This window comes from Monopterus albus, unplaced genomic scaffold (assembly GCF_001952655.1).
Source record: "Monopterus albus unplaced genomic scaffold, M_albus_1.0 scaffold166.1, whole genome shotgun sequence".
Taxonomy (NCBI): domain Eukaryota; kingdom Metazoa; phylum Chordata; class Actinopteri; order Synbranchiformes; family Synbranchidae; genus Monopterus; species Monopterus albus.
The window spans coordinates 2,315,588-2,342,038 of record NW_018128046.1 but is presented as its reverse complement, the minus strand read 5'-3'; the positions used below and the strand labels follow the sequence as shown (position 1 = coordinate 2,342,038).

The 26,451-nt window shown below is 40.8% G+C and overlaps 1 protein-coding gene across 2 annotated transcripts; it reads left to right on the top strand.

Moving 5' to 3' along the window:
• Positions 1-1,558: 1,558 nt before the first annotated feature.
• Positions 1,559-21,158, top strand: capn7 (calpain 7). 2 transcript variants are annotated; one of them, XM_020615495.1, is made up of 21 exons: positions 1,559-1,951; positions 2,238-2,346; positions 4,580-4,737; positions 4,850-4,917; positions 6,021-6,254; positions 6,733-6,819; positions 7,740-7,866; positions 8,645-8,730; positions 9,038-9,131; positions 9,772-9,918; positions 10,330-10,436; positions 10,581-10,701; positions 11,000-11,144; positions 13,321-13,420; positions 14,767-14,902; positions 15,021-15,096; positions 15,387-15,532; positions 16,210-16,272; positions 16,529-16,659; positions 17,355-17,447; positions 18,116-21,158. In XM_020615495.1, the coding sequence occupies exons 1-21, from the start codon at positions 1,850-1,852 to the stop codon at positions 18,258-18,260; spliced, it is 2,475 nt and encodes an 824-aa protein (XP_020471151.1). In that variant the 5' UTR covers positions 1,559-1,849; the 3' UTR covers positions 18,261-21,158. The 2 variants fall into 2 exon arrangements, with proteins under 2 accessions (XP_020471151.1, XP_020471152.1); XM_020615496.1 differs by lacking the exon at positions 18,116-21,158 and having other exon boundaries at positions 16,193-16,272; positions 17,355-17,441.
• The last annotated feature ends 5,293 nt before the right edge of the window (positions 21,159-26,451 follow it).

The window sequence follows — 26,451 nt, the reverse complement described above, 5'->3', positions numbered from 1 at the left end:
TTTATATAACAGCCTATATAAAATGAAAAAGTCTGAACACACTGAATCTGTAGATCACAGTGTGTTTATAGTGTTGACATGTCACTGACAACTGTGTCTGTGCTGTTCTCAGGGGTACATTGATAAAACCAAATGGTTTCCAACTGGAATCAGTGGATACTGGATCGGCCTGAGAGCTCAAGAAGGGACATGGAAGTGGGTCGATGGAAGTAATCTGACTCAAAGGTGAGAGACACAATCCTAAACACTGTGAATCATAAAATCTCTCAGCCTTGATCTAACCATCAGCCTCTTCCCTCAGCTCTTGGATACAACAACCTCCTACCAACGCAGGATCCTGGATACATGGTTAGATTAATTACATGTAAGATAATTGGCCCATAAATAAACAATAAAGAGTTTTATTTCACAATGTAAATGTTTGTTTGACCAAAGTACCTTTAAAGTGAATCATGTCTCTAAACTGGTTGTGTACCTGCTTTATGTCTGAGGCTGAGAAAAGCCACTAAATAGTTAACTAATAGCTCAAAATGAGTTTTTCTAGTACACCAGAACACAGTTAATTCTGACTCCAACTTGTAAAGTAATGCAGCTCCATCTGTTGGACAATCAGCAGCAACTATGTAACGTGCTTCAGAAGAGGAATGGGAAGTTCAAAGAAAAGCCCATTCAGGGTTCAACCTATCAGTTTCCACACTGCAGTCAAACCTGAGAAGGTTACTGGAATAAGCTGTTATGACTGTTGACATGTAAGACAAGTGGCTTGATACAGAAATGTGAGCTTGTTGCTGCAGAGAAGAACAGGAAATCTAACATATTATGGAAGTATCACTTTGTGTGTTTTATAAAGAAGAATTTAATGTTTGTCAGATTGTGTTTCAGTTTTTTGGTTGAGCTGCAAAGAGGTAAAAACCTGTTCAGGCCTTAATTTGATTGTGGGCAGTAAAGAAGCTCAGTGGTTGAGCTCTGGTCTCAACCTCTGGAAAAAAGAGTTTAAAAAAATTCATCAACCCAATATTTAATGCAAAAATTTGCATCCTCCTTTATGTAATGTTCTATAATACTCAATTTGTCTGCTATGTACAGCCCTCTGCAAACCAAGGAATAATTTTAAAGCAGGACTAAAAACCACACACTTGTTTGATAACTGGTAGCTACGCTGTAAGAGACACTGACATTTCCCATTGAGTCCACATAGATTTCTGGTGAACTTGAAACTTTGTTTGGAATGAAGAGGAAACCACAAGAGGTGTGACTTTTAAAAATCCAGGTGTTTCTTTGTCTGCAGGTAAGATGCTTCAAAATTCTATTCAACTCTGCATCTTTCATTTTCACGGTATTTTTTCATAATGCATCGTGTTTTCTGAAGCATGACAATACATTTCTTCAGAACATATTTGGGGTTATTTCTCAAAGTAGAACAAATTCACTGCAAATATTTAAACGCCTGTTTTCTTCACATGTGCATGATACCGTCTATGTGATCTGTCACCGCATTTGAACGCAGCACACTATTCTTTAACCAGTGTATTAGGATGTCTACTGTATATCCCTCTTAACGGCTTCTCTACTGCGACTGCGCAATCGTGTGTGCCGGAAGCAACGTCTTTGGTATCCGCTAGTACTGTAAGTCAGCTGTCAAAGGAAAATCAAAACTTAAACTAGCTAGTTTGGGCCACGGGTTTAAGAACGGTCGTAAATATTATCGTCACTATGCTTTGTCTGAGTTGATAAAACGAATGAAACAAACGCAGTTAGTTAATTTGGTGAATTACGGTAGCTAGCGGCCAGCTAGCTTGTTAGCTGGCTAACTGAGAGCTCGTCACTCTGTCACTAAGTTGTGTTCAGCATGGACTCCACGGCGCTGGAGCTCGATGCTGTCAAATTTGCCAGAACGGCTGTCACCTATGACCAGAAGGGCAAATTTAACGAGGCTTTGTTTTATTATAAGGTAAGTAGTCGTATCTTTTAACTTGACGGGTGTACATCTGCTAACTGTCAATGTTAGCACTTAGCTAATCAAAAAGTAAACATTCACTTTAACTTGCATACTTTAGTTTGCCACTATGGATTGTATCTGTGTGTATCTGGACATATATTTACATCACATTTCTAAATGTAGTATGTATCAAATGCAGTAACATTTCATTTATAGTTTAGGTTTAATGACTGTCACTGCCAAAGTTTAGAGTAATTTCTTAATCTGGGTCTGTGTTCGTGTTTTGTCTTTTCCATAGGAAGCAGCCCAGGCCCTGATATATGCTGGCATGGCAGGGTCCAAACTGGAGGGAATCCAGGATAAAGTGAATGAATACCTGGATCGTGTCCAAGCCCTTCACAATGCAGGTAAGCTCACCTGACCAGAGGCACTGTTTTGTTTTGCTACTTTAGGCTGATGCTCTTCATCAGAAACAGTGACTGCAGAAAGTGGGAGGTAAACGTTTTTATTGTTGTTTTACAGTTACAGACATTCACAGCTTATGTGATGAATTCAGTTCAATTCAGTTTTACTTGTATAGTGCCAAAGCACAACAAAAGTCATCTCAGGACACTACATAGTAAGCTCTATACCTTACTGTTATTATTATTGTTATTATTATTATTATTATGGAGTAAAACCCAACAAATCCCCTTTAATGGAAGAAACCTCAGACAGACCCTGGTGGTGGGTGGCCTTTACAAAGGAGACATAGGGATTTTTACATTTAGTTTGTGTGTGTGGCATGGGTGTATTCAACTCTCTGCAGTCTGGTATTTGATATATATTAAATAAATTTAAGTTAAATAAAGTAAATTAATAAATTGGGCAAAATAAAGAAAAGGAGATGAAGAAAGGTAACAGCAGGAGATGTCACTGTCTTTCTGCTGTTTCCAGAACTTTCTCACTTTATGCTGTGTCAAATGTGATTATTTACTCCTCCATACTGTTCACCTACAGTGTATCTAATCTGATTTGAAGTCTCGCAGAGGTTAAGCATCTGTAATATTAGTAATAAATATGAAATTATTCAGGATGGTTCCTGAATAGGCCCTGTTGGACCCGGTACTTTTCACCACGCTAACTCTGAGAGACGAAGCAGTCCCAGTAACTTCAAAACAATGCTGATTTATTCAATGATCACAGGTAAAAATTAACATTACACGCTCAGGTATCTTGCACCTCCAACATGCACGCAGGCAGCTGAAAGACCCCCGAACCACAACAGGCCTATACATTATATCACTTCGGTTGGGCTAGCCCCATTCTACACAGAAACGTCAACCGAGACGTCTCCCGGTGCCAGCTTTGCAGCTGACCATGGCAGTAGTCAAAACATGAAGAAAATCAATGTGTGTGTGTCTGTTGATTGTGGTGTGTAGCTAAAAACATTCTAACACGACCTCTAGTGACATGTCATGACACTAAACATAAGAAAATATTATGGCTATGACTACAGTTATAGGCATCATAATAATAATATTAAACATCCTGTCTTCTAACAGTCATCAACTTTCTATCTAGTTATCCTTGACCATAAGCAACCTGCAGTAACTCATGAGCCTGACTAAGCATTTAACAGCCTGAGCTAGACATCCTGTCTACTCTAAATATTTCTAATACATCAAGTATCTAACTAAAAATACCTAACAGCTCTAAGGACATAGTTTCCCAACTGCTGCTTGATGAATTTTTCCATGACTCTTCTCACTGTATGGGTGTGTGTACACATGGGTGTGACCTCAGCCTGTGGGAGTGTTTTGTTAGACAGCCAGCGGGTGAGGTTTAGTACTGTGTGTAGCTGTCCTATGTTCCTACTGGTTACTGTGAGAAAGGCAAATTTTAGTGTAACAGCTGCTCTAAAGAGCTGAGTATGGTTTTCTTTGTTGGTCCTTCCAGAAAAAAATATACATATACAATAAATACAGTTTTTTTCATTCTTAAGCACATTCTTCACTGATCCGGAAATAATTTCAGTGTGAAACTGGGTTTTAAAACCAAAGTTTACCCTTCACTGACATAAATGTGATAGAGTTTTAGAAACACCTCGAGTCCAAGTCAAATGCAGCACAGATTACAATGTCCAAAATGTTCATGAAATTAAATCAGCAGCTCAGTTTCAACAAAACCTGAAGATTATAACTTTGGAGGACCTGTCATTCTAGGTTGCATCAGTTTTTGTTTGGTGTACCTAATGAACTGGCAACTGAGTGGAGTGCTGCTTCGGTGTTATTTAAAAGATAAAATCAACTGAAACTTTTTAATCAAAGGTGTTTGAAGGAATGTTCAACCAGTTTTGGTTGAATAAATTAGTTACAAAAACCAAACACTAAAACAAACATTAAAAAAAACTCTGCGATGATGCCTGAAAGCAGCCCGTATGAAAAGGTTTTTCTTGTTTATGCTGTAGTTGTAGTGCAGCTATTATCACGTAACATTAGAACAGCACTAACTGATGAGTAACATTAGCAGACGGAGGGTTGAACATGTCTCATATCTGGATTGAGGGACAACTTATTTTTCTGCTCAGCCACATAAGTAGTCCATTCATAATATGTTTTGTGTGTCCTTATCATTGCTTCCCTTGACCTTTGACCCCAGTTCAGGCAGAGAAGAGCGACCCGCTGAAGTCCCGGCAGCAGGTGGACCTGGAGCGTGCCCACTTCCTGGTCACACAGGCCTTTGAGGAAGACGAGAAGGGAAATGATGATGAAGCCATTGAACTCTATACTCAGGCTGTGGAGCTCTGCATTAAGACGGTAGTGCTTTCTCTCTCTCTCTCTCTCGCTCTCTCTCTCTCTCATTGTCATTTCACTTGATCTCCCCTCACATTATTCTTGCTTGCTTCTGCATTTCCTGTATGTGCACCAGTCTAATGAAACATCAGACCAGGCGCTGCAGACAAAGTTGAAGCAGCTGGCGCATCAGGCTTTAGACAGGTAAATGTTCCTCAGAGTTACTTCTCTTATCTTGTTGTACACTGCTCAAAAAATAAAGGGAACACAAGGGAAAATAAGACTTTCAACTATGTAATGAACAAGGTATTTAATAAGAATATTTCATTCATTCATATCTAGGATGTCTTATGTTGTGTTCCCTTTATTTTTTTGAGCAGTATATTTATGAATGATCACTGGATGAGGCTGTGTCATTTCCCTGTTGTACCATGACACCATCTCCACTTTAGTTCCAGTGTTGACTGGAAGCATTTCAGGAGTGGCATGTCTCCAAGGCCCCTGTTCATGGGCCAGAGTTTGTTCTTTTGTTTCCATAGTTTTGGACAAAAGTTGTTCATTATAACTGACTTTACATTCACTTCAGGGGTGTGCAATATATGTCGTCTAAGATAATATCTTAATTGTTGTTTTAACGATGTGCCAGCTGGTATTATCGAGTATGTCATTCACTTTACAAAAACATACCTCGAGAGTCCACACATTCCCTGTGTCATGTCTAGTTGATAGACTTCTGCTAGTGCACACTGAGAGTGCAAGCAGTATGTATACGATCAAGTTAAACTAGCCTTGCTGCCTAGAATGAAGTTAGAAATGAATGAACAGACATCGCCAAGGAACAAAATATGGACACCAAAAGCCTCAGAGTCTAATTTAATTGCTAGATGTGTCCTCACTCGCATGGAGGTGTTTTGGCTTTGAAAGACAGATGTTGCTCAAAAACAGCAATCTGCAAACTAAGCCAGAAATAGGTTGCCATTAAAGACAGCTCCACAGCTTGTTTCACCATCTGTGAACTAACCACTGTTCAGAATATGAAAAGCTTGCCAGTCCATCTCAGGGCTTGCACTTAGAGACAGACACCCACACACACTCAGTGGCAGAAAGCCTGAGTACCTGGAGAGAACCCACACAGGCACAGGGAGAACACGCAGACTCCACACAGAAAGCCACTGGGTTGGCACTTACAGATATTCAGGGGAGAATTGTACATGTCAGAGATGCACGTTGCCGCAGCAGAATATTTCTGGAATGTAAAAAAATCAGACCGGAATACTGAATAACAAACTCCACAATGATTGTTTTAGGGCAGAGGGTCTCAAAGATTCCCAGGCCAGATCAGCTTCATCTCAGACTCAGGGCAGGACTGGTCCCTCTGGAACCAAGCCCAGTAGTGGCGGCAGTTCTGGGGGACCTGTCCGCCAGTTTTTCCCCCTTGGGCCTGATTTCACCCTCCATGACCGACCCCAGCCAACCCGGGCGGTCCAGTCCAGCGAACCCCAGGGTCAGCGTTACACGTCTGAGGAGATCGAGGTGCTCAGGTGAGTCGGCTGCTGGAGTTTGTTTTCCAGTGGCACTGCTGTAGAAGGATTCCCTCAGGTTGCTGTTTGACCCCAAAACGTCTATAAATACTGTGTCCAGTCAGTGAAAGGTCCAGGCAAAGATAAGTTTAAAACCTCTTTTAGAAAACAATTTCTAGAGTTGTTTTAAATCTGCAGTGAAGGTATGGTTATATATGAACAGTCACAGGGCTCACCAGCTTCATATTTACATTGATCACATTTCAGCCACATTTTTATGAGCTCTTTGGTGAATATGAGATTTTTAAAGGCCCTTAACATGAACAGTTCAAGACTGTTTTTTTTTTATGTAAAATGGGCTGCAAAAGAAAGAAAATATATGTTTTACTGGTCAGTCTGAAATAGTTTCTTTTTTTTATTAGTCCCACTTCTGACTAGAGTTGTTGTTTTTCTTTTCAAGCTGTTCTGTTGCACTAATTATGTCCTCTTTAATTTTCAGGAGTACCTCTACAGTCAATGGAAGAGCCTATGTGCCCTTCATGAGCGTGGACCTGAAGGAGAGATTTGCCTTTCCTGTCCCTTTCTCGTGAGTCTCGTAGAGTTTTGTGTCACTTTTTAAGGTTAACAGTACAGTGTCAAAGCTAATCTGTCAATGAAGCATTGTACTAAAATAGCTCTTAGCATGTATGCTATTTTTTTGTAGCAAAGCTACAGATGACAAGAATGTTCTCATTTGTCAGTGTGAAAACTTAGTCCTGTCTGAATTATCAGGATTTACTGGTAACCCACCAGAGATAACCCACCAAACTACTCTTATTTTATTTAATTATAAATGTAGTGAATTCTCTCTGTTTAATCTGCATCTCCATGTGGTTAAGAGTTGAGTGGTTTTCCACAGCTGTTAGCGACAACAAGCACACTACAGTAGACAGTTTTGTCATTCAGGATGTCCATACTGTAAATTTGTTCTCTTGATTTGTTCTGTACACATGACATCTGTCCATCCTGGAACAGGAATCCCTCCTCTGTTGCTCTTCCTGAGGGTTTTTCCATCTTTTACAGTTTTTTGGGGGAGTTTTTCCTGACCCGATTGGAGGACAGAGGGTGTTGTATGCTGTACAGAGTGTAAAGCCACTTGAGGCAAATTTGTGATGTTGGATTAAACAAATAGACTTTGACTTGACACACTTTGTTTTTATCAGGAAGAATTATCATCAAGTGTAAGTGTGTGTGCATTTTGCCAAGATTCAAATGATTAGTAAATTCAGAATACATCCCATCTCAACACAAAAAATTGGCTATCTGCAGCTTCATTCAAGTAATATTGGTGTCACTTGTCAAAGCTACTGCGTATCGTTTGAACTGCAGTATTTAAAGTTGGTGGTAAACAAAGCTTCACTGATGTTTTAGATGAGGTGTGGTGTAGTGGGCAAACAGAAAGAGGAGTCAGTGAGGCAGGAACATGTTGATTTGATTCGTTTTCTTTTTTAAAATTCTTCCAACCAGGGACAAAGCAGGGAACCTGGCACTGGCACCCAAACAGAAAGCCATCTTCTCCCGCTGGGTCCGGCCAGATGAGATCTGCAATAACCCCACAATGATCATGTCTGTGTCCAGCTTCAGCATCAAACAGGTCAGATCAGCCAACAGTTTCTCATCTGGGTCTTTTTAATTGTAGTGTGAAGGATTTAGTCCACATTAAAGTGCGGATATCAGAACAGGGCCCAATGGGAGCCATAGGTTACCTGAGGGTTCAGGCCAGGTTTGGACACATAGGTCAGACTTTAGTCTAGATGGCGGGAGCACTCAAATGTCTGCTTCATTTAATGATAAGGGGAAAAACACTGTACAAACTCAGCTGTGTTGAGCTCAGGTCAGGTTGGGGCATTATATACTATAAGTTTGTCGGGTTCAGACATTACACACTCGGACAAGGGTCAGGTTCGGACAGGAAAAACATGCCCCGGTCCATTCTGTAATCCACATCTGTGGCACATTTTATCTTATTTTGTGTTTGTATCTGAATATTAGGCTAAATAGAACATTTTGTCGTCTAATTTTGACCCTTTGCCTTTTGCCTTTGCATTTATTGAGGAAGACTGGGTTATTTCATCTACCGGTATATAATACTTCCAAAAAGAGTCACCCCTACTGTACCCATAGTTCTTAGCTGTACTCTACTATTTGTTTCTTTTCTTTTTGTAAAGTTTGATATGGTATACTGCATTTACTATGTGTGCAAGTTTTTAAATGTAGTCAGTAGATGGCGTGACATAATGAATAAGGATCTACATGGTAGTGGTATTAAAATAACCTTTGGCATGTTTAACTTTATAAATATGGTAGAGAATTACAGCATCCACATGCAAACTGTACATGTGTGAGTACTTGTCCTCTCCCTTGCTGTTTAGACGGTGGTGTCTGACTGTTCCTTCGTGGCATCACTAGCCATCAGCGCAGCCTACGAGAGACGCTACAATAAAAAACTTATCACCAGGTACTGTATGCTGCTACCAGGATTTGATCCAAATTTACTGTCCAAGGCAGATTTTACAGAAATGTTGTTTTCCTCCAGGATGTTGTTTCTGTCAGAGTGGGAATCCATCAGAAATTAATTCAATAAGACACAAAATTCCCTTGAAAAATTTCAGGATGATATAGTGAAATTCAACACTGCGGCGTGATAAAATGTAGCTAAAAAAAGGTTTCCTGTAGAACAGATCAGCTAAACAGTAGATTTACACAGAAGCTAAGCCATGTTGTTTTTGAGACATTGGGTATCTGATTCACGTTGTGTGTTACAGCATCATCTACCCTCAGAACAGACGTGGGGAACCAGAGTATAATCCCTGTGGGAAGTACATGGTCAAGCTTCACATCAATGGAGTTCCCAGGAAGGTAAGAGACACATTAAACACAGAGGGGAGGACAAAAGACATAACATACAACAGAATGATGTTCTCTTCAAATGCAGCTTCTGCGCACACATTTTGGAGATGACAGGAACCCACAGTGTGGTTTGCACTGAAAATACTCTTCCTGTCCTGTTTGGGAATAGAAAGGATAACTCAGAAACATGAAGGTGATAAACACAGAGAAGATGTATCCAACAGTGAAAATGGATGTACTTCTTATTTCTCAGTGTACATGTTGTGTGTTTTCATATAGCGTAATTCACGGGTGGCCAATTCCAGTCCTCGAGGGCTGCTGTCCTGCTTGTTTTCCAACTATTCCTGCCTGACCTGCTGCTGGTTACCTGGCTCAGGTGTGTTCAGCCAGTCGGAAGCCGGAAGATACCAATTCACTTTATCTTTCCTCACTCCACTTTCATCTAAGATGGTATCTTCCAGCTTCTGACTGGCTGAACACACCTGAGCCAGGTAACCAGCAGCAGGTCAGGCAGGGATAGTTGGAAAACAAGCAGGACACCGGCCCTCGAGGACTGGAATTGGCCACCCCTGGTAATTCATTCAAAATGTGGAACATATGTGTTTTTTAAGTTTTCACTTTCCACAACCTGGCTCTGTCCCTGCTGCAGGTGATTATAGATGACTTTCTGCCGGTGGATCGGAATGGAGAGCTGCTGTGTTCCTACTCCAGCAACAGGAACGAGCTCTGGGTCTCGCTGATAGAGAAGGCCTACATGAAGGTGATGGGAGGCTACGACTTCCCCGGCTCCAACTCTGTGAGTGAAGGTGGAGGAGCCAGGAAATGAAACTATTTTTAATCTAATTGTGTCACCTGCTGCAGTGACGTTGCTCAGACTCCAACACGAAACGTCTGGATGTGTTGATGAGCTTCCAGATAAAAATGAGTAGGATTTGGAGCAGGGAGTTGCTGAAAACGAGGAGAAAAGAAAACTTCATTTTAAAAAGACTAAATGTTTAAAATACTGGATTTAAAGTCTGGAGGGTTGTCATAAAATCCTGTTAATCACTTCCAGGTCATGTAAGGTTTGGAAATAGCACAAACTCTTCAAAAACATTTTCTGTAAAATATTGGCAGCTACATTGCAAAGTCACCCTTGACAGATATCCAAACAAGAGTCTTTTAAGAAATTAGCTTGTGAAAAGTTAATATTTGTTGTGTGTTACAGAATATCGACCTGCACGCGCTCACTGGCTGGATCCCTGAACGCATCGCTATGCACTCTGACAATCAGTCATTCAGCAAGGACGACACCTTCCGCATGCTCTTCCAGAGGTGAACAACAAACGCACACATGGGAGAAGTTCTTTCCTAGTTCATAATGACTTGCTAACCTTTTTCCTTTTCTCCCCTCTGTACGTCTGTCATCTCTGTGTTTATTTTCTCTCTGTGTCTGTCACTCTCATTCTTTGCTTCTAGGTTTCACAGAGGTGATGTCCTCATCACCACAGCAACAGGAGTGATGACAGAGGAAGAAGGGGAGAGATGGGGTTTAGTGCCAACACATGCCTATGCTGCTCTGGACATCAGGGAATACAAGGTGAGCATCTTTAAAGTAGCATTAGACTGTCACCAGAATCACTTGCCTTGATTGAGGGAAGGAGTATAGAGCAGACACATGATTCTTGTTTCCTTTTCTTTCCCATGATGATCTGTGAAAAATCCAAATTGAAGAATACATATAATTTGCTTCTCAAATTCCTGCTTTTAGAAACCTTCATTACTGTCACTGTTAAATAACCAAGTCTACCACTCTCTGACCAGTGGATATATTTTGTGTTCCTCCAGCTATGGTGTCTTTTCTAATTGATGCCATATTTGTGGGTGTGTTGTTTTAGGGAATGCGTTTCCTGCAGCTGAAGAATCCGTGGAGTCATTTGCGGTGGAAGGGGCGCTACAGTGAGCGAGACGAGAAGAACTGGACACCCGAACTCCTCAAATACCTCAACTTTGACCCCAAGACAGCACAGAAGTTTGATAATGGTACTGTATACCCATTCTTTCCTTAAATGCAGCAATTACAATGTGGCAGAAACGAACACTTTGTGAAGTTGCATAATATTGACACATTATGCTCTTCATACTGAGGTTATTATTTTAGCTGCTATCCTATATCACCTTCATATCTCCTGTCACAGTAAGGCTCTCTCATTTTACTGTATATCCAGGGACCTACAGTGGGGCAAATAAGTATTTGATACACTGCTGATTTTTCAAGTTTTCCCACTTACAGAGAATGGACAGTTCTGTAATTTTCATCGTAGGTACACCTCAACTGGGAGAGACAGAATCTACAAAAAAGTTCCAGTAAATCACATTGTTAGATTTTTAAATAATTTATTTCCATTTTATTGCATGAAATAAGTATTTGATCACCTACCAACCAGCAAGAATTCTGGCTCTCACAGACCTGTTAGTTTGTCTTTAAGAAGCCCTCCTATCCTCCACTCATTGCCTGTATTAATTGCACCCGTTTGAACTTCTCCACTATGGGCAAGACCAAAGAGCTGTCTAAGGACACTAGGGGCAAAATTGTAGACCTGCACAAGACTGCCTAAGGACACTGGGGACAAAATTGTAGGCCTGCACAAGGCTGGGATGGGCTACAGGACAATAGGCAAACAGCTCGGTGAGAAGGCAACAACTGTTGGCGCAATTATTAGAAAATGGAAGAAATTCAAGATGACTGTCAATCTCCCTCGGACTGGGGCTCCATGCAAGATCTCGCCTCGTGGAGTATCAATGATCCTGAGAAAGGTGAGGGATCAGCCTAGAACTACACACACAGTAAACATCCTGACACTTCATCCTTTGACTTGTGGTGACGCAGAAATTTAGTTTTTGCATAAAGCAAATTTGTGCTTGTTGGGTCACGCAAAGTCCCTCTGCTCAAGCCAGCACATGTCCAGGCCCGTCTGAAGTTTGCCAAAGACCATCTGGATCATCCAGAGGAGGCATGGGAGAAGGTCATGTGGTCAGATGAGACCAAAATAGAACTTTCTGGCATAAACTCCACTCGCCATGTTTGGAGGAATAAGGAGGATGAGTACAATCCCAAGAACACCATCCCAGCCGAGAAGCATGGGGGTGGAAACATCATGCTTTGGGGGTGCTTTTCTGCAGAGGGGACAGGACAACTGCACCGTATTGAGGAGAGGATGGATGGGGCCATGTGTCGCGAGATTTTTAGCAACAACCTCATTCCCCTCAGTAAGAGCATTGAAGATGGGTCGTGGCTGGGTCTTCCAGCATGACAATGACCCCAAACACACAGCCAGGGCAACTAAGGAGTGGCTCCCAAACCTGGCCAAGAACTAAAGGAAACGTCTGACCTCTGTAACTGTAAACAAAGGTTTCGGTACCAAATATTAAGTTCTATTTTTCTATTGTATCAAATACTTACTTCATGCAATAAAATGGAAATAAATAATTTAAAAATCTAACAATGTGATTTTCTGGAATTTTTTTGTAGATTCTGTCTCTCGCAGTTGAGGTGTACCTACAATGAAAATTACAGAACTGTCCATTCTCTGTAAGTGGGAAAACTTGAAAAATCAGCGGTGTATCAAATACTTATTTGCCCCACTGTACTTCGAGTAGAAATAAATTACAAATGATAAAGACTGGGGAACATACAGTATAAGCAAAGCTGAGGTATTTGAGAATGAATTGCAGATGTTATTCCATGAGCTGCCAATTAGTAACAAACCTTCATCTGAACTGTGTTTGAAGTTTGAGAGTTGAGAATGGATTCCCTGTCTTTTCTACTGTGAGGATGCTCCAAAACTGTCTGGCAGTGTTCACGGATAGAAAGCCAGGGAGGAATAAGTGCACAGGCTGAAGTAGGGGTCAGATTATTGTGGCATAAATAAAAAAAGAAAATGTTTGTATTTCATTTTTTTCTAAAACATGCTCAAATAGTGCGACCTTGGGTGGTGCCTCTGTCAGAAGTGTTGTTCAGCCAGCGACGGACTTTACTACCAGGACTGCTGCTTTGCAGCTGACCCCTGCATGAGAAAAGTGAATTAATATTTTACTGCACATCAGCATTAATGTGTTGCTGGAAAACCACTTTATACAGCCTTGTTGTCATTTTATTATCAAATTCTAAATGGTTTCATGCTTTACATACATTTTTCTGTCTTGTGCTGCTCTGCAGGTGTTTTCTGGATCACATGGGAGGACCTTTGTCAGTACTACGATGTCATCTACCTAAGCTGGAACCCCGCCCTGTTCAAAGAGTCCTCTTGTATTCACAGGTGTGTTTGTCTGTGCCAATTTCCACTAGATATCTAATAGGTAACTGCTGATTAGGAAACATCAGTAACCTCATAACATGTACAGTGCATCCAGAAAGTATTCACAACGCTTAACTTTTTCCACATTTTGTTATGTTACAGCCTTATTCTAAAATGGATTAAATTCATTATTGTCCTCAAAATTCTACAAACAATACCCCATAATGACAATGCGAAAAAAGTTTGTTTGAAGTCTTTGCAAATTTATTAAAAATACAAAATCATGTACATAAGTATTCACGGCCTTTGCCATAACACTCAAATTTGAGCTCTGGTGCATCCTGTTTCCACTGATCATCCTTGAGATGTTTCTACAACTTGAATTGAGTCCACCTGTGGGAAATTCTGTTGATTGGACATGATTTGGAAAGGCATACACCTGTCTATACAAGGTCCCACAGGTAACAGTGCATGAGACTAGTCAGGATCGAGTGCACGATGACTGCAGCAAAGTACAGAGACATCCTTGATGAAAACCTGTTCCAGACTGCTTTGGACCTCAGACTGGGGTGATGGTTCATCTTTCAACAGAGCAACGACCCTACGCACACAGCCACGATAACAAAGGAGTGGCTACAGGACAACTCTGTGAATGTCCTTGAGTGGCCCAGCCAGAGCCTAGACTTGAACCCGATTGAACATCTCTGGAGAGATCTGAAAATGGCTGTGCACCAACGCTCCCCATCCAACCTGATGGAGCTTGAGAGGTACTGCAAAGAAGAATGGGAGAAACTAGGCCCAAAAATAGGTGTGCCAGGCGTATAGATAGCATCATACTCTGAAAGACTTGAGGCTGCAATTGGTGCTAAAGGTGATTCAACAAAGTATTGAGCAAAGGCTGTGAATACCGACTATGTTTCTCAGCTGGCTTTCTAATAAATTTACAAAGATTTCAAACTTTTTTTTCACATTGTCTTTATGGGGTATTGTTTGTAGAATTTTGAGGACAATAATGAATTTAATCCATTTTTGAATAAGGCTGTAACATAACAAAATGTGGAAAAGGTTAAGCACTGAATACTTTCTGGATGCACTGTAGGTCAGAGTTAATTTCAAGTTTCAGCAGTGATCCTTCAAGTTTTGCTACTAAAATGTTGCAATTATTTTACTAATGTGTGCCATCTCTTCCTTTTGTTGAACTTAAAATTGAAATGTATGTACCTATACTGTAAATGCTTGATACTCACCAGAGCTGACTAAAGGAAAAATCAAGTCCTGTATGTTAGGCATCCAGTAAGGTTACTATTGTGACCAGAGTAGACAGACCCAATCTAAGATGTTTGTCGTGGTTTGTGTGCCATGCGCAGTAGCTGGGATGGGAAGCAAGGCCCAGTGAAGGACGTCTACAGTCTGGCAAACAATCCCCAGTACAAGCTGGAGGTCCAGTGTCCAGCAGGGGGAGCTGCTGTGTGGGTGCTGCTCACCAGACACATCACTGACAAGGTAGAGACACAGATCCCGTGGGACACTGACACAGTTGAAAGTTGTTCAGTACCAGTATTTTGGTGAGGTGACATTGCAATCCTCACTTCTCTTTAATGACTGTTGTTTGTTTGTCCAGGATGATTTTGCACAGAACAGGGAGTTTATCACCCTGGTTGTTTACAAGACAGATGGGAAGAAGGTTTACTATCCAGGTAAGGTTTGATATAAGATGTTTTCTCTCTGCTGTGACATTATTACAGCAGATGGGTGCCTGTGGTTCAGGAGGTGGAGCGTGACTGTTGGGTTGGCAGATTAGTCTGTCCCAGACCATCAGCTTTTCTGATGCATTGGTCAGTTCAGTGACAGCAGCAGGCTTTACGACAGGTTTCACCCCAAAACAACTGACCACCAAACAAACTCTTACTTTCATGACAAACTCGCAGGCAGTCACAGTGTCCACACTGAGTATTCATTGTAATTAACCCCCCGGCTCCCTCTGCAGCTGACCCCCCTCCTTACATCGATGGCATCCGCATCAACAGTCCACACTACCTGACCAAGATGAAGCTGACCAGCGCAGGGACGCACACCTTCACCCTGGTGGTCTCCCAGTATGAAAAGCAGAACACCATCAACTACACGCTGCGGGTGAGGAAGACTTTGTATAAATGTCTATGTGCACGTGTGACCAGAATATATTTTCTATCATTATGAGGCACAGACTCTTCTGAACTGCAGCGAGGACTGTGGAGAGCAGTTTATACTGATGTCATTAAAAAGAAACATGCACTCTGCACAAGTGTCTACTGTACACTGTGTGTTAAGCTCTCACTTCCTCTCTCTCCACCAAGCCAGCCCTGAAAATGATCTGCCCTCAGCTCCGGACAGCCTGTGTCTTTGGAAATCTCCTTGAGAAGAACTAATCAGCTCTGTTTTGACCAGAAATGAAAGCAAGAACAGCAGATGACAGATTTATTTAATGTGCAAATAGTCATGAATAATTGAACAGCTCTGTTTCAGAGTCATCCATCATTAGGAAACATTCTATACTTTGTCTTGCACAGTTGCTGATAATAACAAAGCAACATTAGATGGTCTGTTTGTTCTTTGCTAGATTGTTTGTTGTGTTCTTTTGCCCCCACGCTTGCTATTGATTTTTCTGTTTCTTTATGCTTCTTGTTGGCTTTCTGCTCTATACAGTTCAGTTTTCTAACCAACTGAGATTAGACTTAGCATCTATCTTCTTTTGTTTTGTTTTTTTAAACTGTCTACCAGCCAGGTTCATTCATTACACCATTTCATGTTCAGTGTGTTTCTTTTCGTAGGTGTATTCCGGGTGCAAATTCACATTCTCCAAGATCCCAAATCCCTTCACTCACACCAAAAGGGTATGTTGTCTGTACACCAGTTAAACAGAACTTATTTGTTTCACGGTGCAGTGTGTGATTACCATTCAGTACTTTTAAGCCTTGTCTGTGACTAGTCTGTTAGTCCTGTTGTATTCTGTAAATGCAGTGTCTTGGCCAAAGTGAATCTTAGTCACACTGATTGCTGACGTCTGTCTGGTTTCACTTGCCTCTGATTTGTTGCTGTTGGCCTGTTATTGGTCTGACAAGGTGGTCACGTTTGTGGTTCCGTCCTCAGATCAATGGCCAGTGGAAGGGGCTCAGCGCTGGGGGTTGTGGGAACTACAAGGACTCGTACAAACACAACCCTATCTATCAGGTGAACCTGGAGCGGCCAGGGCCGCTGCTCGTCGAGCTCCGAGGATCCAGGTCAGACTTGTACAGGGATAAATGGACTGAAGTAGTGTCAGCTTTACCAACTTGTGCCTGTCATTTCCTATTCAAAAGGACAGAGTTTAGGCAGATATTGTGGTATCTCTTGTTTAACACTGAAATGGAAACCAATGTTGAGCGCAATACAAATTTAGGAACTGTGCTAAACCTGGTGTGATCTCACTTCATTTGAACTGAATCTGGCAGTGTATTAAAGGACTCAAGAGAATGACGTGGTGGCTTAACACCTACTTATCTCCAGGCTCTCTCTCTCTTTGTCTGTCTCTCTCTCGCTCACTTACATGTGCACACATACACACACTTGTGACATGACAAATGTCCTGTTGCACATTTATCTTTGCATAAATCAAGTCATTAAGTTCATTTAATGACAGTGAACACAGAAGGATTCGAACAGAGTCTCAACCTTGGGGCTGGTGTATTTAGTTATGTCATATGAAATCTTAAGCACATCTGAAAATACTTTGTCACTGTTTTTACTGCATTGCGCTCCCCCAGTATTGTTCAATGAAAGTCAATTAGAAAAGAGGAAACTGTAAAAGAGCAGATTAACCCACAGGAAGTTTGAGGCTTAATGCAGCAACAAGTGATCCACACTGAGGAGCAACAACACTGTGAACACATCCTGAGCATCGTGTAGTTATTCTCTGCGTCTGTCTGTGTGTCTGCAGGCAGTATAGTGTCGGCTTTGAGATGATGACTGTGTCAACTGTGGGGGATCCAGGCCCGGCGGCCTTCCAGAAGAAGAGCAGTGGAGATTACAGGTACAGTGGGGAGAAGCCCACAGGCAGCCTCAGTGCAGAGAGCACTCCCATGTTCAGTCAGGTATTCTTCAGGCCAACAGCTGGGTTAAAACTAACCTCACTGTACACGCACAGTAATTTATGATACATAAGGAAAACTGCTAGCAATAATTTGATTGGTTACAAGTAATGACAGAATTCTTGTGGAGAAACCTGAATTAGAACATTCTTGATTTCACCTAACCCAGTAATTTACATGATAATGTTATGAAACCACACTAAGACAAACAAAGGGAGTTAGTGCTGTGCATTGTTTAAATTTTTACAGGTTGCCAATGAGGAAACTGCATCATGATAGATTCCAAAGGTTGTTTATGGTTAGTGTAGTTCAGTTTTTTCCCCCTACGATCAAACTTGTTGGAGAAGATTGCCTATTGGTCTGTCACTCATCAGTGGTTCCCTTTCACTTATGCTGGAGCCTCTGCAACAAAGGAAGTGTGCATTTACTTTATTCAGCTTTGACTAAGTGGATGTACTCAGTCAGCCAATAGAAATACTGCTCCAATGGAAAATGGAGATGTTATTTTCATGTTTCTTCATGACTAAAACACATCATTGTACTAGTAGAGTTCAAACTGTGGCCCCCTTTGAACCAATATATAAACATCCAGGTGTCGCTCCCTCTCCAGGTGTGGCTTCAGCTACATGGAGGTTGATCATGTCCCAGCAGGCATCTACAACGTCATCCCCACCACCTTCCTCCCCAAACAGGAAGGACCCTTCTTCTTGGACTTTGGCAGTACCTTGCCCCTGAAGGTCTCCCAGCTCCAATGAAGAAGGGCAGGGGCTGGGAGGATGGTACTTGAAGGGCATCATGGGATATTTCTAAACCTGTATGTGGATGTGATGAGGTGTCGAGGCCCATAATCTGTCAGCTCAACACCTGCTCAAACAGCCTTTTTTTGTCCTCTTTCGCTGAAAAGTCCGCTGATGTAAGTGGACAGACTGTGGACCTGAAGTTCAACATTGACTTGATATTGTAATAAAGGAATATGTTTTTAATAAGGAATCATCAAGAGGGATGTCTGCACGGAATAAACCCCCTCAACCATCAAGACATTTTAGGACATGATAAAATAAACTTTCACCAAAAATTAAATGATTAACAGACAATTCAGATGGACTTCAGTAGTCAACAGTAATCACATGACCACATTCTGGACGTGGCTGGATGTGAAGAAGCAACAGGGTAGAACTGAACGCCAGCCAGGAGCTGCAGATCGTCTCTCTTCAGGTTATGTTTTGCCACAGTGAGCACCTCAGCAATCCAGAGGTGACATCTCAACACTTGCTACTGGTTGGAATTTATTAAATGTTATGACAGCGATGTCTGAGATGAAGAAGCACCTGGCGGTCTTTTAATGTACAGCACATTTGAAGTGACAGTTGTGTCTAGTTAATTCATCCATGGCCCTGCCAAATTACAGTGAGTTTCTCCACAGGAAGCAGATATACCAATAAGTAGCTATAAACAGACAAAGAGACCATAAAGAATGAAATGTAGGGTCAGGAAATCCTTCACACTTGGATATGGAGAGGTTACTGAGTGTCCAGATGTTTAAGATGCTCATTACTGCAAAACTACTTAATAAGAGGATGCTGCTCAACACCACAGCCACAATATAAAACAAAGCTGTTGTTCAGTTTGATCCCAGCAGTCAAATAGTCTGGAATCTGTCAGAATTGTCAAAACCTTTTTAAAATCTCTGTGGATGGTGGATGGGACAGTTCGGTTCCTCAAATAGCCATGAATGTTCCTTGATCCTCAGGGGCAGTGCAGCCAGGCAGCACCACAGGGAGTCCAGTGTGGAAGCAGATGAATAATGTCTCTTCATGGTGTTTGCGAATGTGACGGCTGAGCAGAAGGCTCAGCCTGATTTCACTGACAGGCCTCATGTCAGCACTCTGTGCTGCCTGAGACGGGTATCACACTCTGGATATGTGATACCTGTTTGGGAGTGTGTGGTTGTATGGCTGTATCTTGTGATGACCAGTTAGTGAGTCCTCACTTTGTGACACACCTTCAAAGGGCTGTTTGAGGGTCCCGGTTAGAATCAGGTTTAGCTCAGTGGTAGGGGTTACTGAATATTTTGTCAGTGGGTGGCCTCACAAAGGTGGCTGTGTATATGTGTATGTGTGTATTTGTAAATGTTTTATTCTCATTTTAAAGGTGAAAATGTAAATGTTTTGCTATCATCTGTTTACCTTTTTTGTTGACATACAGCACTTTTACAAATAATTTCTCATGGTTTATTGCCAAACTCTAGATATGGAAATGAGCATGTCAATTCAACCAGCGCACGCAGCTGAATCAGTTTTCAGAGCGGCTCAGCTGGTGTGGGCACCATGCTTCCTCAGTTTGCAGGATGAAACCTTGCTTGTGGGTGAGGTCACATATTAGTAGCCTGTCATGTGCAGGTGTTGCTGCTTCTTCCTGTAACTCTGGCAAAGCTTTGCAGTCACCAACTCCTTGGCACTAATGTCCTCTTGAGGTCATGGAGGTGCCCTGGTGGATCTGCTGAATGTGAATCAGTCTGGGCTCAGTGTTGTGGTGTGAACCTGCCCAGCAGGATGTATTGTCATGTGAAGGCAGCGAGCCAGTAGCGCGCTCAATATGTGAAGACGTTTTGTGTCTGAAACACGTTTTTATGTTTTTGTTACAGTTAGACCAACCACCGGCCGGCCAGTGTAAATCGTTTTGAGGATGAAATTCATTCTTGCCATCAGGCACTGTAATTGTGATGAAATAATCTTAACGAAAGGCCAGAGATTTTAGCCACATCTCTCATGGAGCCGTCACGTAACAGCTGAACCGACTCCGCCCCAACGGAGTAATATGCATTTAATGATGAAAACTGTGGCATGTGACTGAAACACTAAGAAAAATCTATGCAAGTGGACCTTAAGTTAAGACCTGTCAAATTACCTTATTACAGAGCCTGGCTGTTGTCGGCTGTGGGACTATTTGATTAATCGACTCAGTTGTTTCAGTACTAGGCTCCATGGGTTTTCACCCCACTGCAACCTGTGTATTTTCAGTTCAGACCACATCAGGAGGCCACTGTGCACTGAGCCTGGGCAATATTACAAAAATATTTTCATCACACAGCACACAAACTCTATGATTTTCTCATGTTAAGCTCGAATATGATTTTCTCTTGTTTAGCTCGAGCTTTGGCTTTGCTATTGAATCATACAGTTTATTCTGACAAATACAAAATTACTCGACACTTGCAAAGAGAACTTCACACGAAAACGTGATTCGACTGCATGTTATTCCCTGTGCAAATGATGTATTCCAGCTGCAACAGAGCAAATGTTAACCTGGTTCAGTTACACTTACAAGGGAGCATGGTTACAATCTCTGCTTATAATCACTATTAACAGTGAGCCATAATAAAGCCAGTGCCAAGTGGAGGCTGACTCTAATGCTGGTGGCCTAAAAGGTTGGACTGTGCTTTTCATAGCTTTAAATATCCATTGCCAAGCACTTCTGTCAAATTTTCACCTGTTGGTTATAAAAAACTTTGTTATGTGTTGGTAGTTGGCAACATGCTGACTCACTCAAAGCTGCAGCAGGACAATCCTGCAGTGATCTGTTGTATGAATGGTGATGTAATGTTTGCAAAACTTGCACTAAATGTTGGCCAGAGTGAGGCATTAAAAAATTTAAATATATAATGTGTTGCATCAGCTTCTGTCTGTGCTCTTTTCAGTTTTATGTGGGAAGGGGAAAGCCCTTTTATTTCAGTAGTAATGTGTTATTCATACGTGTCCTGACGTGTTTTTGTCAGCGACTGCTGTATAAAGTGATTTGATCAAGGACCTCGACATGGTGACCAGCCAACAGAGGGTTGGGGTTTAAACACAGCCTTCTTTAACCAGTGAGTCGGACACGTGGCACCATCACCTTTTACAGTACGGTGATGGTATGAAGCTTAAATTATCAAGTGACTTGATCTACAGCATCTCCAGAAGCAAAGACCAGGAGGGATTCAAACCGTGCAGACTTTGCCTCATGTCTCTTTGCTGACAACCTCTGACAGAATAGACAGAAGCACGTTTTGGCATTTTACACTTAAGAAATGAAGCAGAAATGTTAAATGAAGAGGTAACACAACCACATTGATCTACTGGACCACATCAGTGCCCTTGATAATGGTCATTCTGATCTGTGGGACAGTAAATGGCTCCTCTTGAGTTAAACAAATGCAGCACTGAGGCAGCTTCTCTAAGATGGCTGTGAGGAAAACTCTCTTTGGTAAGTGTGTGATCTGTTTTTGCTTTCTTTGTTTTTGTATTTGTACTGTGTACATGAAGTTTACTGAAATCCTTTTCCAATATCATCCAGACCACGTCAGTGAAGGTGTCGGTTGCTGTGATTCCAGGATATGGCCCGGGAAATATGAGGTAAGTTCTCAAAATCCCTCAGTTCAAACCAAAAGCAGGAACCTAATTTAATGATTTAAAATAAATGCACACCATCTGTAGTACAGCTGAAATGGTGAGCTGACTAACCAACAGAAAAATTAATCATTTACATCATTTTTAAGCAAAGAGGCTAAACATTCCACAGTTTCAGCTTCTAAATTGTGAAGATCTGCTGCTTTTCTCAGTTATTATGAAGGTTTCTAGCACTAAGTTCATAAATTAAAGGAAAAACAAAAAAAAAACCAACTGCATAAAAAAATAATCAGGGCAAACATTTAAATACTTTGAAATCATGTCTTCATAATTAAAAACATATCGACCACACACCAGGCTGAAACAATGTAAAACAAGTAAAGTGGCCCACACAAAAAAAGGTTTGTCATTGCTTTAAAAGGGAAACTGGTAAAATGCATAATAATAATAAAATAAATATAATTGTAAAAAGTAAATGCAAAAAAGACAGCTGTAGTTTGTGCCGATGTGGCGCTCCTGTCAGCACTTTAATAAGGTGGAAAAATCCTAAAAATTTACAGAAAATAAATTGCAGTTGATACAAGTTAAGAATCAGAATGGATCGTTTAAATAAAATCACATAGCATGAAACATTTGGTACCAAAGATTTTTTCTCCTTAAATTATTAAAAACCAGTGCTGATATTTATGTATTTACCCTGTAAAGCTGTTAAAACTAAGATCTGTGAAAGCTGGTTTCACTTAAGATGTTTATAGATTTACACAGTATTAATGTGCATTAATCAGATTCATAACTGCCACCAGATTAACTGTAAACCCACTCAGGCCAAGAGATGTTTTCTGGCTCCAAACCCACCTCCAGTGTTTTATTCTTTTAAAAAGTCATTACAGTTAGAAAACTAATAGCTTTTCAGACAGAACAATTGTTGGTCACCTGCAATGCCTCAGCTTTTCTAGATGGTTCCTAATGTAGGCTGCTAACACTTTTCCATCTGATCAGTGGGATGTAATGCAAAGAGGAGGCCAGTGATGTTTAGACAGAAACAGAAAATGAACTGTCCTGTTGTGATTGTACAGATCAGTAGCATCTTTTCAATGTAGCTTTCATGGATAAGGCTGGTGCTATTCAATATTTTTAATCGTTAACAAACCCATGAGAAGACTGAAACTAGCAATAGGTTAATGCAGATCTGTCTGAGGGAACAGAGTCCAAAATGGAGGAAGCTGTTGTGCTATAATTTATTAGTTGTTCTGCAACTTCATCTTCTGTTTAACCTCCTCTGTCAGAGTATGACCTGCTCCTCCAGAGCAGTGGTTTGCAGACAGTTATGACACAGGAGCCGATGGTACAAACATGCCTTTTTAAAAAAAACAAACAAAAAAAACTGTGAATCTGTTGTCCTTAAACTCATTAACTGAAACTTGGCTCAGCAGCTCAGGGAGCTTTTTGCCATTTGGTCCTACAAGAGGATGGGAGTCTTTCAAAACAGGCCAACATATATTCTTCCACTTTAAAAGGTGAAGTAATTTAAAGGCACTGTAGTTCTTATTGAATAATATGCATGAGGAAATAGTGCACTTGTTAGGGACAATTTTCAGCAGCAGATTGATCCACAGTTGCTGATAAAATAATATATCAGCAGAATTTAAAGCAGTCCTGCCTCAAAGTTCATCAGAGAGACTTTACAGCAGTTTTTAGGAAAATGTGTGAACATTCAATTCAATTCAGTTTTATTTGTATAGCACCAAATCACAGCAAAAGTCATCTCAGGACACTTTACAAAGTAAGGTCTAGACCTTACTGTTATTGTTGTTATTATTATTATTATTGTTGAGTAAAAAAGCCTCTGTGTTGGTGAGCTCTCCTTTATTTGGGAAAATGGGACAGTCATTTAGATCAGTTATCACTTCTCACTGTGTGATCTTCACCTTCCTCTGCAAACAGTTTTTAGAACTTAGTAGGCGTCAGGAAAGTTCAGGATGAATAGTTGCTCAGTTTAGAGATTCTTACCTTTCACATTCCCTTATTTTAATTGTACATGGCCACAAATGACTAAGCTGTCCTCTCCAGCTACTTCACCCCCTCCCTTCTTTGTCTTGGAGGGCAGCAGCTTGGTGTCAAGGGATAATTCAGTACAAATAAAGGACAAGTCTGGCAATTATCCATATTTTTCTTATCAACAAACTGAAAAGTCTAAAACCAACAGTGAGTACAAGTACTCTGTGTGTGTTCTTATATCTCAGTGCCACAAAGCTCCCTCCCTGCTCATCAATGTAGTTCAGTCCCAGTTCCATGTAAACCAGTGGGAATTAATCCACCACTAAATATAGCCCCCAACCAATACACTGTAGCAGTGCCTGGAAAAGCAGTTGCTAAAATCTACAGTAGCCAACTTTTGTAGGAAACTACTGAGCCTTTGCTGAAAATGACACAGTTTATCAGCCCTGACTCAAAGAACTGTGTCCAGCGGGCTTGGAGCTGAGGAGCTGAGAGCCGCACTCGGAATAGGGCAGTCAGCAAGTATTAAAGGACAAACTAACACATTGTTGGTTTTGGTCACTTCATGGGATTTGTTAACGCTATCTAGAGTATCACCAGCATTATCCTCTAACCTGAGGGAACAAAATAAAGAGTAACTGAGGGAATGATTCAAGGGAACATTTTACTGCTGCAAAACCATTTTGTTCCTTTGGCTCCTCAAAGAAAGTTAACATATGATTCCTCACTCAAAGGCAGATAATTTCCTTCAGCCAATTAGTTATCACTGGTTTCACCGAGTAATGCTAATTATGCTCTGAAGCAGGCGGCTACTTAACTAAATAACTAAATATGGCACCTGAACTGACAAGACGACCAACAGAACCAAGGGTTAGGGTTGGGTAAAACATTCAACCCACCAACATGTAGCTTGGTGTTATAAAACATCCTGTCACCCTCTAAAACCCTTCACTGACAATCCACCCATGATTTTGAAAACAATTAGCTTTTCTCTCCATATTCACAAAACTGAGGAGAGGCTGAACTACCTGTAGGTTCTCTGAGGCTGCATGTCAGCAGCTCTGATACATGAGAAGCTGGAGTGCAGAATGGAAAATTCTGTTCTCTGTGATCCAGTTGTACACCTCACTTCTCAGTTTGAATCACTTCCAGGTGTAGTTGCGCAGCAAGATGATAATCTGACTTCACGCCTTTCTTTTTTTTTTTTTTGCCAAAACAATGATTAATTTCACAATGTCACCGCTTTGTATTATATTGAACCACAAAAAAAAAAAAATCTATTAAATGGATTTTAATTATTTTTATATTGCTTCATTAGCCTTTCTAACCAGTTTCCCCCAGACTTTTATGAACAGATGGCTAATTTTACAAACAGTAGTTTTACTTTCCAAAACAAATGAACATGAATGTGTGTTCCAATAAGGAAAACATTAAGAAGCTTTTGAAACTGGAGTAATACAGGTCCGTCGTTGTTTGACCTACAAATGTCCTAGTCATATGTCGGGCTGCAGCTAGCCATTGTCTTCAGTAAGGATTCATCTGTTGATTATTTTTGCAATTACAATAAGCAGTTTATTGTCTGTAAAATGGCAGAAAATAATGAGAACTGAACATTTTTTCGACGTGTCAAACGATCTAAAACCCAGACGTTTAGTTTACAACATAAAACAGAGAAAAGCAGCAAATCCTTACAATTAAGAAGCTCAAAGCAGAAAAGGTTTGTTTTCCCTAAAAGTAAATCAAACAAACAATCCATTATCAAAACGGTTGACTAGTAAGTTTCTTGTGATTGACTAATTGATTAATAGACTAATCACTGCAGCTCTATTGACTGTGGTTAAAGACCATGGCAGCTACACTGAACAGCCGCAACAAGTAGCGGTGACAGGATTATGGCACTAAATGACCTATTTTTAAATTTGTTTTATTATAGAACCATTGAGCTGTTTATCTGTGATGTGATAAAGTACTGCCTCTGTAACATCTATCTATTTTTTTTTTTAATTTTATTTCAATAGTTAGTCTCACTTTAAAGAAGAAAGGAAACACTGCTTTTCAGTCTGGTCACTAAGTTTTTACTGCCATTTGTTGGTTTGTTAACAGCATAGCTCAAAAGTTCTGAATAGATTTTGATGAATTTTTTGGGGAGGTGAATAGAGTCCCTGAACGAATCCATTTTTCATCTTGAATATCTTTCGAACTAATAACATCAGTGTAATTCCAAATACCAGCCGTATGTTTTCATGGTGAAGCAATTGTATTATTAGGGTCAAAATAGGATGGGAATACCACTTTTAGATGTAATGGCATTATGGGGCGGTGATCTCTGAGTGCTGTCTATATCAGCTATAACTATTTGTGATATATTTATGATTATCTGCAGTTGTAATAGTTTTTATATCACTAATGTTCTCTGGCTGTTTACACAGTCATACAAAAAAACTAGGTAAAAAGAAAAGCTTAAATTAACTTTAATTATACATTAGGTAGCTCATGTGGAAAAGGAACAGCTTTAACACTTGAAGCAATTTACATATACAACTTGAGAGAAAACAGGAGTGTA

Bases quoted from the DNA above. Each gene is read 5' to 3' on its own strand.
- capn7 (XM_020615495.1), top strand. From the start codon at position 1,850: ATGGACTCCACGGCGCTGGAGCTCGATGCTGTCAAATTTGCCAGAACG. The intron at 10,702-10,999 runs GTGAGCATCTTT...GTGTTGTTTTAG, and splicing joins TGGACATCAGGGAATACAAG to GGAATGCGTTTCCTGCAGCT. The intron at 14,903-15,020 runs GTAGAGACACAG...TTGTTTGTCCAG, and splicing joins CCAGACACATCACTGACAAG to GATGATTTTGCACAGAACAG.